Source organism: Hydra vulgaris, chromosome 07 (assembly GCF_038396675.1).
Source record: "Hydra vulgaris chromosome 07, alternate assembly HydraT2T_AEP".
NCBI lineage: Eukaryota > Metazoa > Cnidaria > Hydrozoa > Anthoathecata > Hydridae > Hydra > Hydra vulgaris.
This window is the reverse complement of record NC_088926.1, coordinates 35,508,917-35,525,000: the sequence shown is the minus strand read 5'-3', so window position 1 is coordinate 35,525,000 and position 16,084 is coordinate 35,508,917. Positions and strand designations below refer to the sequence as shown.

At 26.3% G+C, this 16,084-nt stretch overlaps 2 protein-coding genes across 3 annotated transcripts in view; one reads left to right on the top strand and one right to left on the bottom strand.

The window, feature by feature from the left end:
- Nucleotides 1–2,995, bottom strand: part of LOC101235807 (connector enhancer of kinase suppressor of ras 2) — a 112,932-nt gene extending 109,937 nt beyond the window's left edge. Inside the window, exon 1 of the mRNA XM_065801749.1 lies at nt 2,958–2,995. The gene's annotated coding sequence lies outside the window, so the exon portion shown is untranslated. The remainder of the gene's footprint in view (nt 1–2,957) is intronic.
- LOC101238750 (sperm flagellar protein 2) overlaps nt 1–16,084 on the top strand; it is a 130,559-nt gene that overhangs the window by 33,185 nt on the left and 81,290 nt on the right. For both annotated transcript variants that reach the window (XM_065801745.1, XM_065801744.1), the window contains 6 exons: nt 4,205–4,281; nt 4,799–4,868; nt 8,311–8,379; nt 8,648–8,710; nt 13,047–13,165; nt 14,148–14,217. In XM_065801745.1, the coding sequence (XP_065657817.1) occupies nt 4,205–4,281; nt 4,799–4,868; nt 8,311–8,379; nt 8,648–8,710; nt 13,047–13,165; nt 14,148–14,217 (468 nt within the window). The remainder of the gene's footprint in view (nt 1–4,204; nt 4,282–4,798; nt 4,869–8,310; nt 8,380–8,647; nt 8,711–13,046; nt 13,166–14,147; nt 14,218–16,084) is intronic.

Sequence of the window (16,084 nt, the reverse complement as noted above, 5' to 3'; positions counted from 1 at the left end):
AGAGGGTTATAACCACTATTAAGTAGCCTCCTCATCTGTAATGGCCTTCTTGGCCTTGAGGAGACGAATAACAAAAAAAAAAAAAAAAAAAATTACTGACCCTTGTGGCACACCACTGATAATTTCTGCCCAAGAGGATACATTTTTGCCTATCACAACTCTTTGTTTTCCTTCTTTTAGAAATGCTTCAATCCATTGTTTTGTCAGACCAGATATTCTTTAAGCTGTAAGTTTAAGCAACAATTTTTTATGTGGCACTGTGTCAAATGCCCTGGCAAAATCCAAAAAGATAACATCAACAGGTTTACCATTCTCTAAGGCGGTTGAAATAAAATCAAGTGTTTCAAGTAGATTCATTAAGCATGATTTATTTTTAACAAAACCGTGCTGTTGCTTGACTATTAGTTTGAACTTATATAGAAAAGTTTCAAGTTTACATCTGATTATACCTTCCATTATTTTACATGCACTTAAGGTGAGTGATACCGGTTGGTAGTTTCCTGCTAAGGTTTTTTCACCTTTTTTGTACAGAGAAGTGATATTTGCTGATCTAAATTGCACTGGCAGGTGCTGGTTTTAAACGATTCTTTAAAAATATACGTAAGTGGAATAGCAAAGGCTGATGCACAATTCTTTAAAATAGCTGAATGTAAATTATCAACACAATTATCTTTTAAGTTTTTTAATCTTAGATAGACATCTTCATATGTAAAATCTTCATTTGTCATAATGAATGTTTCAGTAGTTCTTAAATCAAAAGAAGGCTATGGGCTATCATCTTCTTTCACAAATGCAGCTTAAAAATTTTTGTTTAAGATATCAGCAATATCTTTTGAATTTTGAGTGGTTATACCATTTTCTCCCTTTAGTGCTTTTATAGTATCTTTGACTGCTTGTTGATTGTTCATGTAGCTGTAGAGAAGCTTTGAATTCTTGATGGCTCTTTTGACCAGATTAAACTCAAAGTTTTGTCTCACTTTTTTAATCTTGTCAGCTGCATTTTTGCAAATCATTTTGTATTTAGATTTTAAAACAGGGTCTTTCCATTTACTAGAGCAGTTTTTATATCTTAAATTTTGTTTGCTAATAAGAAACTTTAACCTAGCATTAACCCAGGCTGGTCTAATTTTTAAAGAGTTAAATATTTTTTTAATTGGAGTAAAATGATTTCATGCCACCTCAGTATAAAAAATCAGTTCATCAAACATTTCTTGTACGTTTTTGTTACTGAAGCATTGTATCCAGTCAACATTTGAAATTAGATCAGTTATTAGTTCAAAATTGGAATTAGCAAACATAAATCTTTGCTTACTTTTATTGTCACGGATTGCTTTATCAAACAAGATGAAACTGAAACAAATTTTGAATCTATTTCGTTAACACTCGCTGACTGAGTTGTAAAGATTAAATCTAAGGTACTCCCAAGTTGTTCATCTGACAGCTGGAAAGTTGGTATGTTAATATGCTGATAAAGAGAAATTATCATTTAAAATATCTGTAAATTTATATTCAATTCCATTCTCATTTGAAATTGCATCAACACAGCCATTTGACCAGTTGATTGATGGGAAATTGAAGTCGCCCATGATAAGTAAGTCTTTGAACTTATTTTTGTCTATATATTTGTGTGCCAGGCCAAAAACCACATCAAATTCTGGTATATCCAAAAAATCATTTGGCCTGTACATCCAAGAAAATACTTGTTATTATCAAAATAAACAACTGCCAACACTTGTTCTAGTTTACAGGGATTTAGAACAGCATCATTTAGTTCATAGGAGTCTAATGAGTTGTCTATATATTAACAAACACCACCACCTTTTTGTCCGTCTGATCTGTCTTTTCTGAACAGATGGTAACCTTCAATGTTTACAACTGAATCACTTTTAAACCATGTCTCAGTCACAGAAATTACATTTGGTTTGTATTGTTCAATTATCACTTTAAGCTCATTTAACTTGTTATCAAGAGAGGTAGCATTTAGGTATAAACATGACAGCTTTTAAATTTCATTGCAATCTGACACTGAATTATGTATAAAATTATTGATCTGATTTCTTTTTGAATTTGATGATTTTATTGCCACAGATGCCATACCAAAAGGGGTCATAGTCCGGTCTTGCTTGATTCATTTTATTTATTTCAGTTCTGAGGTTAAAATCTTGGAGTCTCTGAGCCTCAGTCAAATCTGGACTAAGATAAATATCTTTATGTGCGACATTACTTCTCAATTTTTTAGCTGATGCTAATATTGTGTTGCGAAGAATATCCTCAGCTAATTCAACAAGAATTGGACCTGGTTTATTAGTTTTAGATCTCAGCCATCTAACAAATTTTGGTATTACATTCGCTTGATTTATGAGCTTTAAAATTTCATTTACTTTTGACTCGTCTTCTTTTGATTTCATTTCTAGGCTTTCTTTAGTTGATTCGGCTACTCCATAAATAATGACATTTTTTGCTCTTCTTTTTCTTTCGTCTAACTCATTACTAGCTAGATTTGTTACCATCAACTGCTCTGTAGGCTTCATTTTTTATATACCCTGTTTGACAATAAGCGACCAGTCACTGATAGACTTGCTTGACTCAACTGCTTTATTTCTGTCTTCAGATTTTTAATGTTTTCATCATTTTCACTTTTTGTAGTTTCTAGTTTTATCACGCGTTCAAAGAGTTCCAAAAAAGCGTTAGAAAGCTGGCTACACAAATTATGAATGTCTTTAGTTGTTTGAGAGTGTGAACCGGCACCCAATTTTGACCAATTGTCCTGTTTAAGAAAATCTAAATTCATTCCTTAACTGATAATGTCTACTCTCTTGATTAGAGGGCTACCACCCTGAATAACAGTGGATTACCTCTTGTTGTGAACTTAAAATTGATAGCTGAGAGGGCTACCACCCTGAATAACAGTGGATTACCTCTTGTTGTGAGTTTATTAAACTTATTACACTGGGACTTATTACACAGGGACTAAAAAGTTTCAGTATGTATTTTTTCTGTCGTTTTTTGTGTTTAAAAAATTATTTGTGTTAAAAATTGACATATTTTTAACACAAACAATTTTTGGTTAAAAATATGCCAAAATTTTTTAACCAAAGGGTAAATGGTTTTTTCCATTTACCCTTTGGTTAAGCCAATATATTGTTTATCAGAGTTATTTAGTAAAGGAATGAGTTTGTAAATGACATTTTTTGATCAGGGTTTTCCATTTAAAAGGCAATCAATTTTTCTTTGCATTTACAACTTTCAATTTTTCTTTTAAAATCTTATTATTATCGATGTTTTTATGTGACCTTTTTTTTAATTAGTTTTAATTAACCTAGAACTTTACTCCAGCTGCAAACAATATTAAGCTCATTTGTACTCTATGACCACTGTTTCTTCTTTGAGTAAACCTTCTTTTAAACTTGACATCTGTCGAATATGTTTTTAAATTTATAAACTAACACTTACTCTAGCATGATCTTACTTCCTTTTTTCCTAAGGCTTGTATGATCTTTGGAGGTGTTCCAAACAAGTGGTTGGCATTGTTATTCTAATTGCATAAGTTTAATTGAATCATTATGTTTTTACTTTTTAGGTGGCAGCTCATAGTCACAAAATTCACAAAATCATGGAATTTATAGAAATGTCATGGAGTTTCATTTGGTCATGTAAAAAGTCACAGAATTCTTAAATTTTTTGTAAAAGCCATAAAAAGTTGGACTTAAACTTTTAAAAACGATTATAATTTATTTCTGATAGTAATTTTGTAAAGATATTTGAAAAGAAAATGCGTACTATATCTAGCTTATAAAATTATCTACCTTTTCAAAAAACATTGTTTTATAAACTATAGACAATATTTTTTTTATTGCCATGGAACATTTTGCTAATCAAAAAATGTAATTTCCAAGTGTATTGTTTTGTCACAAAATAACACTGATAAGCAATATATTGGGTTTACCCAAAAAAATGGAAAAAATTATATGCCAATCGTAAGCAATCTTTTAAACACAAAAGATGCCTAAAAAAGACTATATTGTCAAAATAGATATAGAGTCTAAAAAATGTTTTTAAAGTTCTAAAGAAAAACATCAAAAAATTATATTGTTTTACATTAAATTAGATATTTTTAATTATAAATCAATATTAACAATAAATGTTGGTTTGAGTATTTTATTGTTAAACATTTAATTGTATTTTAAAATTTCATTGTTTATAGAGCATGCATGATAGCATCCAGAAGTTTGAAAAAGATTTTGAAAGTTTTCTTATAACTGACCAACCTGATAAACTAAAGTGATTTTACTGTTGTTTTTACTGTTTGTTTTTCTTTATAAATCTTCTTCATCTTTAAATTAAGATTTTTTCTCATATTTAAGGTGCAACTGAGATTAGATTAAGATAATAAATTTTTTCAATGATTTCAAATATAAGTTTCTTTTTTATAGAGTTTTAGAATTCAAAAAACTTAAAAAACTTTGATGTCTCTGGATAACACTTGTTTTAAAAAACAAATTAAAAAATATTTACATTTTGTATCAGTTTTTATATACATTAGCAGAACTATAAAATTTATGAAAAAAAGTTGAAAAAAGTTTTAAAATAAAATAAAACTAGTAAATCAATATATTATTTTTTTAGTTTTAAAAAACATTTTTTTAATTAAATATTTTGTTAAAATATTTCTTAAACATAGCTCTTGAAGATTTTCTTCATATTGTCGAATTTGTTTTAAAAATAGGCATAATTTATTAAGTTTATTATAGTCAGTTCAGAATTTATCAAAACAGTATTTTTAGAATGTTGTTTTTAGACAGGTGGACACAGATATTGAACAATTCCTAAACTCATTTTCTAAAAACGAAATAAAGGAATACATAAAGGTAATTTGTTTTATTATTAAATTTTTTTACTTAAACATCTTTAATTTTATCATGTAATTATGTGTATTATATATAAGTCCAGTCCTCTTTACTAAAGATTATTTCTAAAATTTTTAACTTTTTTTAATCTATTTTTGTAATAGCAAACACAAGTCTATACAATATTACTTGAACATGAATGTATATAAGTACACATATATAGACTTAATATATGAGTCGGTATTTTTTAAAAGGGCAGACTTACTCAAAACTCATTTTTGAGAAAACTAAAAAAGCTCTTTGTATCTTTTTCTTATAAATATACAGAACTTTTGTAATATATTTCTAAAATACACTTGCAAGAATAACATCTTAGTGCAATTTGATAATTTATATAACTTTTTGAATTATAAAATATTAAATATTTATTTATTAAATTATTATTAAATTGTTAAAACCAAGTCAATATAGTGCTTAATTATTAATTTAAGTATTTTATACTAAAATATAGTGCCTAATTATTGTGTAACTTATACTGAAATGTGTACTGACTTCAATTAATCAATGTTGCTCATAATGGTTTGTCAATGGTCATTTTAGAGTAGAGACTAGAACAATGAATAACCATGGAAACAATATTTTCTTAGAGGTAAAGCCTTCAGAAGCATTAAGGTAGAACAGATGGTGTGACACAATAAAAAAGGAGAAATTTCTGTAACATCTCAACAATCTGTTTGACATCCATTTGGATGCACTCACAATATTTAAAATATTAGGTTCTTTCTACTTTTTTCAGGTTCCATTAAAAGTGGATCATCTTCTGAACATCTCTAAAAAGCCTCTTTGTAAAGTTAAAGGCTGAGGGCTGCAGCGGTTAGATTTCAGGCTCAGAACCCAGAGGTCCAAGGTTTGATGCAGGCCCTAGCCCAATAAGTGACTTCTGTAAGCTCCTCAAAAAAAAAAAAAAAAATGTTTTTTGAATAATATGCTATTATGAGTGCATTTGAGTTTAACATTGGCTTTGTAAAATTGTATTATAAGGAAAATTTAGAAATATAATAAGGTCTATCTTAATAGTTTTAAATGATGAGTGTAACATACAGTTACAATGAAATTTTTTCCATTCAATTTTTTAGTAGCTATGTTGGAACATTTTGGGTAAAAAAATGTCACATCACATTTACTCTGCATGTAGCTGTGGCTCCTTATTAGAAAAGATAGTTTGGTTTTTTAAAAGTGTTTTTAAAACACTTTTAAGAAACCAAATATATTATAATTTTAAACTTGTCACATGTTAAGCATGTATCTTCACAAAGATAACCAAAGTTAATGTTAAATATGTTTACAAATAATCCTGGCAAAAAAAAGTTTAGATTTTAAATTCTTTGATTCAGTCAATGATCTTAACAAATCATAATATAAATTAAATTGAACAAGTTATTCAATAGTCTATATAATAGTTATGATAGTATTCTTAAATGATCAAAGATTATTAAATCTGTAACTTTTACAATAAGTTTATTTTTTATCAAGGGAAGCTCTCCCTGTAATTATCAAACACTTTCTATAAAATAAGTTTCTCTAGCAAATACAGCTTTTAGTAATATGTAAACCATGATGGCTTTTTTTTCTTTAATAATACTTGATAGATCACTTATTACCTTACCATCAATCAGATTTTTCTTCTGTAAACTCAACACTTTGATGTTTGTTAAAGAATAATAAATGTCAATAAGTAATAAAAAGCAGGTAAATATCAATATCCTGATACAACAGATAGGAAGTGACTAGGGCCCGGCCCCGGCTCCAAATGAGACTTTTTGCAACCCCGACCCTGGCCCCGGCAAAATTATAAGATTTAGCAGGGGTTGATAGCTGGGTTTAGAAAAAAATATATAGTTCTTAATATGTTATAATTTTATATTTATATTTACTATTTATTAAATACTGGCATATATTTATATATTTTTTAACTCTAATTTACTTGCAATCAGGTTGCAAGCAACCACTATTAAGTTATGAGTTACTTTAAAATAGATAGCTTGTTTGAGCATTGACCATGATTAGAGAAAGTGCATAAAAAAGGAAGGCTAAAACCTTATGATGATGATGATGATGATGATGATGATGATGATGATGATGATGATGATGATGATGATGATGATGATGATGATGATGATGATGATGATGATGATGATGATGATGATGATGATGATGATGATGATGATGATAATGATGATGATGATGACAATAATAATGATGATGATGAAGATAACAGTAATGATGATGATCATGATGATGATGATGATGATGATAATGCTGTTGATGATGGTAATGATGATTATGATGATCACGTTGAATATGATGATGTTTACATATGCATATATATACAAAATATAACATAAATTTTGAATTAAAAAAACATACTTTAGGATGTATAAGTGTTTATGCAGCCCCGGTCACAAATCCACCCCTGGCTATATTTTATTAAACCTGGCCCCTTCCTTGGTTAAATATCAACCCTGGTCACTTACTAACTGCAGAATGTACAAAAATAAAAGCATGATTAAAAGTGAAAAATAGAAAAAATGAACAACTATTATTGCATTAAATTATCTCTCAAAAATAATTAAAAAATTGGTTTTTTGTTAACTTGAAAGATAATAATTTAATTTACACAATTTAAAAAGATTACTAAGTACTAAAAAGTGAAGAAGAGCCCCATTTTGCCCCATTGAAACTTATCTTTTTTACCCCATTGTAGTGTGGCACATTAAAATGCATTATAATGAAAACTGGGCCAATTTTATTGTTAAATTAAAGGCCCTATTTGACAACAATAAGGCATTCAGATAGGATTAGCGGTTTAGTTTAAAGTTTTAATCGTTAAGTACCAGTTTCTTTAATTGTAAGTTAAAAAAATTAGACAAATAAGATTTGTAATTACCTTGTAACAATAATGCTGGGTAAAAAGTGGACTATAGTTCAAGATGATGTTGTCTCATATTGCGTTACTTCAAATTCAATCAATTGCGATCAGGTTTTGAGGCTCTGAAAAGGGTGTAATAACAAAACTCCATTTTAACCCAGTTTCCCTTATATATATATATATATATATATATATATATATATATATATATATATATATATATATATATATATATATATATATATATATATATATAAACAAAATTATTATTATATATAACAAAATTAATATATATATATATATATATATATATATATATATATATAAACAAAATTATTATTATATATAACAAAATTAATATATATATATATATATATATATATATATATATATATATATATATATATATATATATATATATATATATATATAAACAAAATTTACTATACATATGCACCAATGGAAATAATTTTTTTTTATTAAATGAATCTTCAAATAAAGTTTATTTGTTTCATATTTATTATTTGTTTTTAGCCAGAAGAAAGTTTAAAATATGTTTCAGAAATTCGTCAACGAATTAATGAAAATTCTAAAGCAAAAAAGGTAAATAAACTTTTAAAATATAACTGTCAAACTTAATCAGTGCAACATGTTTCAATAGATTGTGCTTTATACCACATATGAATCATATGTATGAATCATAGTCGAAATGTATAATCATACCACATTACTGTGTTTTACTGTACCACATCACAGAGCATCACCATTTATATCAGTGTGCATTATTACATCACAAAGTGAGCATTATCTTACTTTATCATTATTAGTGGTACTTTTGTTAAAGTATTTAAATTTCTGAAATTTTTCTTAGGAGCGTGAGAAGCGCAGAAGAAGTGTTTTAATTGAGCAATTTAAAACACATCAACTTCATCAGGTTAGTTTCTTGATATGTAAAGTTTTTCATAAAAATAATTTTTTTAATTTAAAAATTGAAATTGAAAAAATACTTTTCCTAGAATTTTTTAATTTTTTTTTTTATCAAGAGGTATAATAAGAGATAGAAGAAAAAAAAACTTTTTTATCTATTTACATTATACTTTTTTTATCTATTTATATTGTATGTTTTTACTTTTGTATAAACTGTTGTTATTCTAACATATTATAATAAAATTTTAGTTAAGGACTTAAAGTTTGGAAAAATATATTAAATCTTTACGCAGTTAAGCTAGCTGGTAATGCTTTGCTCTTTTGTACATGAGAAATTTTTATCCTGTACAAAAAAAATGAAATTGGAAAAACATGTATTGAAGAAATAATATACTAGTTAACAAAATCACATTAATATATAGAATTATCAGAACTTTTGCAATAAGAGCGCTATCCTTAAGCACTCAGAAATCATATTAAACCACATAAAGGCCAACAAATTGTTTTTTTGTTGTCTTATTATTTATATTTGAATTTATATTTGAAAACTTAATTTTTTATTTTTACTTAATTTTTTTCCTTTTTACCTTGAGTGTTATTTTTTAAGCACAGCAGGTTTTTTATTACTCTATAATAAAAAAATTTATATTTATTACTTTTTTTAGTTAATTTACTTCTCATAACACCTCAGTGTTACAAGATTTTTTCTTTTAGTTGTAAATTAGTACACACAAGCATAAAAAACGTTTTTAGAGGCATCCATAATAGAAATATTTGTTTATATTTAAGTAAGCTTAATTGTAATGGAGCAATAAACTCATAAATGAAAAAAGGTCTTTTTGCAAAAAAATGTGCTGGTTTCGAATAGATGTTTTTGACCTATTGCTAGTAGCACCCCTCAGAATTAGGAAAAATAAGGTTGGCAATAATTTGCCGACCTCAATCTTTTAGAATTAAACATAGAAACGATGGTAAGATTGACGACCTCAATCTTACCATTAAACATAGAAACGATGTCAGCATTTTTTTGTAGATTTCAAACATTTTTAGGTGGGCAGTAAGGTCAGCATTGCCGAATGCCGACCCTAATTACGAGGGTTGTAGTATATCATTTCTATTCATTTTGAAAGCATTTATCTTTATAATAACTAAATAATAGAAAAATATTTTAGAAACTATTATATATTTCTGAAAATCTGTTTAGTATTTATAGCTGCATTGAGTATTGAGCTTTTTTATAGTGCTACTCTGTGCTCTAGTTGCATAATACAAACTTAGTAATTTCAGTTTCAATAAAGTTCTTTTGTGTAGGAATATTTTATTTGTATTAAACTTTATTTAATGTAAAATATACATGTTGTAAACATGTTGCATTTAGTGTGATTCAATTTTATCTGAAGAAAATGAATGCAAATCAAGATTAAATTATCCTTAATTTAATTTTAAAATTATCATTATAATTAAATTATTAATAAATTTTCCTTAATTTAATCTTAATTTGAGAAAACAATAAAAAAAAAAAGCTTTTTTTGGTTCAACTCTTTTTAAGTTTCTTTTGCATGTTTTGTTTCTAGAGCCTTATATAAGTTTTATCAAAGATATATAAAAAGTATTACATGCTTTAGTACTTTGCAATGGGTGGTCTATTTGATTGAAGTATGCATTCACTGAATTGCAAGAAACTTTTGCTTGGGCAGGTTTGAAGTTGGCTGTAAAAGTTTTGTTAATGCATGTTGATAGATTTTTCAGCAAGAATTTTTAAACAGTGCTTAAAACACTCAAATCTTATCTTTTAACCAACAATCTTACATTCTTTTAAAAATAAATGGAAAATTAATGTTTGGTGTGACTTAATGGTTTTTAAAGTTATTGTTTACATTCATTAGAAAGAGCTTTTTGATCTGCTTTTTCATTGGTATTTATGTTCTTAACGCTATTATACAATGCTCCTTATTATACAACACTATAACTACAATGTTTCATATGGAATTATAAAAAGTATGCAGCATTTATGAATGAATTTTTTATTATGTCATGTATTTATGGTTTTTGATAATGATAAAGGTGATTTGGCACTATCTGAACATATTTTATGTTTTTTGATAATGATAAAGGTGAATTGGCACTATCTGAACATATTTTAGCTTTTGTAAGTATCATCATTATAGTTTTTCAAATATTCTTGTTACAACATTTTATTTAACTTGCTTTCTTGTCTGGTTTTTTTTTTTTCTTTTTCTTTGTTGTTCCCACAAAAAAAACATAAGGTCAGCAGTAGTAATAAAAGAAATCATTAAACAGACTTTAGTTTAGCGTTGATAAAAGAAATCGTTAAGAAAAGTAATTAAAACAAACAATAAACAACAAACTTTTAGCGTTTTAATTTAGCTTCAATAAATAGAATTTCTGTTGAATAATAAAAAAAGTATATAATCAATATATAAAATATAAAAATATATAAAAGAAATTAAAAAAAAACCTTTTAAAAACAACATTTTAAAAATGGACTAAAAATAAAAAATATAAAAAAAAAATCTTTTTAAAAACAACATTTAAAAAATGGACTAAAAAGTAAAAAATAAACTTTTTTACGGGACCCAAGGAAAATCAGTTAAAATCAAAAATTTTTGTTTGAAAACTAGTTTATTAAACAAGTTTAATAAGCTATTTGTTATGAACCATGCAAATTGAAAATTTAACAAAGTATGATATTTCTACAAGACCAAAGAATAAAATGGAAAATGGTAATGGGCACTAAAGATTTAAAATTTTCAAAAAAAAAAAAAAGAACATGAACAAAAATGATTGTATCAACATTTTCAAGAAGACCATTGCAAAAAAGTCAAGTCTAAACTTTTGCTGATTGTGTATGGCTAAATCAGAAAAAAAGTCAGAAATGTCAGAATTCCTTAGGAATCAACTCTCTCAAAAAATAAACTACAAAAGAGCTAGAGCTCATTCAATCAACACTAATCACCCAGGTGAAAATGATGATGTAATTTATTTCAACCTTCCTGTTGTTTATCATTTTGTTAGGTGGGTGGCAAAAAATGTATACTGTCTTAAAATCCATTTGTTTTGTTGACAATTCAAACTTACAGTATACAAACTATAGGGCCTTTGTTGTATCTGTCTTTTTATTATTAACATTCTGGTTTAAAGCTCCAAACAGTTCTGATACTCCATACAACAAACTTTTGTCTACTCCAAATTCTTGAGTCTTCTTGTGTTGTTGATACACAGATAGCAGACATTGCAATTAAGAAAATAAGAGGACATATGTGGTATTTCAACAAAGATTTCATTGAACTTGCATTATTTTCTGATTTTTATCCAAATAGTCAATGAAAACTGATCTCAGAAGAATTAATTGAAAAATAGTTGCGCACTTTCAGGAAACGGCTTTGTCAGATTTAGTTACTCAAAGATCAATGAACCCGTTCATTGCGCTTAAAATTAAACAAATTTTTCTTACATTTAATCCAGCTGCTTGAACTTTTTCTCCTGTTAAAGTCAATGCCTATTAAAAAGTTCCAAGCATTAGAGTCACCAATGACTGTGCTGAGGATCGATTCTGCTGTTTAGTTAGCAATAGACTTTAATAATGTGCTAACACTTGATGAAGTTGAACAGCAGGTAATATTTTAGAATATCACAGAAAACTCATGATCATTCTATTGAAGAAAAGTTTTTAAAGCAGAATAGAAAATGATTATTCATTACTTTATGCAACACACTATCTTTTATTATTATATTACAACACAATATATTGTAACATTTATATTCAGTTAAACTTTTGGGATAAGAAAGTTTACTGTTTTATCACCTTTTTTTTAAACCTTAAAATCTTTCAAATAGTCACAAAAACAAATTATTTAAGCTTTTGGTTTTAAACTTATTTTCCTGACCATAAACCAAGTTAGAGAGAAACCCTCTTAAATTTAAAATAAGTTCTTTCATATACAATTTTGAATTGTTCTAATGTTTATATTAACAATTAAAATATATTTTTTTTGTGTTACACCAGAAAAACAACAAAGCTTGTGAAGATTTGTTTTCTTAAGCTACAGTGCTGAGAGGGTTTCCACTTACTGTTCCCCTTATTAATTTTGTGAGACATGCTTTTATTTAAAAAAAGTTACAGGTTTTATAATTTCTTAGGAGTATAAAAACAAGATATTGATTAACTAGATAAACAATTTTATTTTATTCCATTTTATTCTTTTTTATCTAGTGAACTAATTAAAAAAGAAGTTTTTAAGATTAGGACTAACAGAAGACACATTTTGATCTTTAATAAAATTGTTTTTAACTTGGTGTTTTATTTTATGCGATTTTCATAGGATAACGATAGAGATGAAGCTTTATTAAGGCGACTGGCAGTTCAAACTGAAATGGAGAAAAAAATTGTTGCACAACTTACAAACTTGAAAAAAGAAAAAGAAATCATGAAAAATAACAGGTTTTTTATATATATTTTATTTGTTTTTAACTTTTTTAACATTAGTTAAACTCAAAATTTTAACTCTTTAACAATAGTTTAACATTAGCTTTATGCCTTTTGGGTGATAAATGGTTGTTAATGTCTTAGTTGAGTCATTTGTCTTACTTTAGTTGTCTGTTATGAATAGTAAAACACTATTTAAATTTTTGTTTGATCTTTTTACACTTTCGACAACTTATTCCGGTCGATAACTGAATAAATATTGAAAAAAATTTTAATATTAAAAAATTATTTTATTATTTTGATCTTGATCTCAATTTTAAATAAGTTTTTTTAAGTTTTTTAAACTACTTTTTTAAGAATAATTGTCATTCACTTTATTAACAATGTCTAATATTTTGTTTTCTGTAATAAAAAAAAAAATAAAATATAATTTTAGTTCTGAATGTGTTTAGTTAGTTTCATTTTATTTTGTTCAACAAAATAATAACTGCATATAAACACTTTGATTGCAAAGAAGATTAATTGCCACATTTTATCCAATTCTGATCAAAATAAAGCTTTTTAAAGTTTTGATTAAAATATTCACATCCAAGATTCTTTTTCAAGATTATTTAATATAGTTTTCAAGGTTATTTAATATAGTTGTTCATTTCAAGACTTCAAAGATTCATTTAAAGGTTATTTAATATAGTTGTTCATTTCAAGATTTCAAAGATTCATTTCAAGGTTATTTAATATAGTTGTAAATATATTACAACTGTAACTAATTTTCCAGTTGACTTGCCAAGGGCAGACTTTTTTTTTAATTTAAGTTGTTCTTAAAAAGTAATAAAAGAGAAAAAGTTAAAAAATAGTTCAAACTCATTTGAACGTTAATGTCTTGCACAATAACTGGCTATATAGTTGCATACATAGATGCATGTATAGTTGCATAGCTTTAGTGATTGTAATTCCTGACTTTTAAAAACTTTGTTAGTTTTATTTTTTTATTATTCAGGCTTGAGCTGGAAAGGCAGTACTCTAAGCGTAGACAAAAAGAATTTCAGGAAGCATTAGATCGAGAAGCAGTAAGTCTTTTATGAAATATGAAGTATTAATTTTTTAAATATATACACATAAAAAAATCTAATAGTAAAATAATAGATAAATAAATATGTAAACATCACAGTTACTAATTTGTTAAACAAAAATACAAAAACAAAATCTATAAACAAAAATTATTGAAATTTAAGTAATAAAATTAAGTAAATGTTAGAAATATTTAGCCAAATTTAATAATAATTATTAAAAAGTTCTAAAACCATAAACATAAAAAAAAAAGTGTAAAACTATTACAAATAAAATTTTATTTATTTATTCCATTTTAAAATAAAAGTTTAAAAGTGAGTTGTAAATTTTTTTAATCTTATTAGTGAATGTAAAGACTTAGTAACTGAAAACCATCTAAAATAAATTAAGATTTTTTGCATAAAATTTAATTTCGATTCAGTTGTTGAGTTTTGCACATTTGCATGTTATTGTATGTTATCACTGGTTTTTAATATTCTATATCCACCTAATATAAACAGCATCAATTGACAGACATTATTACAGAAATACCTAATCCACCAAGGATTTCAACCCTGTTATGAAGAATTGCTTATATCTCCTGCACTATAAGAAGTAAAGCTTTTAAATGTAAAATCGTTGTTTTTGTTTTACTCTATATTAAGTTAGTTACTCATTTTGAACATTTCTATAATTTCTAGGTTGTTTTTAATAATATTTTATCTGATTTCTAGGTTGTTTTTGTATAATTTTGATATTTTAAAATTTCTAGGTTTTTTGGTATAGTTCTTGAGATTTTATATGATTTAAAATGTTTTAAAAAAGTATGTATATTTTCTACAGTGCTCTGTGACGACGCTGTTAGACCTTCTTGGAGCACTTTAATAACTGGAATTATATACATAAGTAATTCATACATTTTTCACCTATCTATTTATTTATAGCAATATCTTATTTAAATATATTTTTGGATAGTCATATTTGCAGGTGAGACTCCTTAGCCATGCAACTTGCTATGCAACTTATTCCTTAACCATGCAACTTACTAGTAACAGGAAAACTCTGATATGCATCCTTTCCCCCTTTCCCATACATTTAAAGCAAAGGAAAGATTAGCATGTTAACCTTGAATGATTATGTTACTAGTGATTGTATCTTAATATATATGAGTAGTCTCGTTATCTATAGCAACCTGGGTAAAGTTTTGATAATGATGATAAAAAATAAGTTAAAAATGCTAGGTTTGGTAAAAATATCTTGATGTAATGATGTAAACTGTAAGTCTTTTTTGACTTTTTCTGCTACCAAGCTTTTTTGTATAGTTAGCACTGATATCAATTACTATTCAACCCTCGGAATTATGTCTATGTTTTATGGTGAGACCTTTGCATCAAATTTTTATTGCTGATCTGATGCCGACCTCTAAAAGATTGAGGTTGGCAAAATATTGCTGACCTCATTTTTCCTAATTCCGAGGTTTGACTATTACATAGTTTTTTCCCTTGAATGTTAAACCCTAAATTTTCTGGCTTATTAATTTATCAAAAAAATATTTTGTTTCAAATTTGGAAGGAATTTACAAACGCATTTAACATAAATTTTACACATAAAATCTTAGTAGTTTACAGTTGATTGTTTTGAATTTTTATAATTATTAAAACAATATTTGATCTACATCACACGTCTGCTTACAATTAGTTAATAGTTAATATTCACCGCTCCAGGTTATGAATACTAATTCTAATAAAAGTTATTTTTATTTTCATTGAAAGTTACTTTATGTTTATATATTTATTATATATAATATTTTATATCTTAATCACAAAATCGCAGATACTTACATAAATAACAACTTAATCTTTCACTTAACATTCTCTTTCACATTTT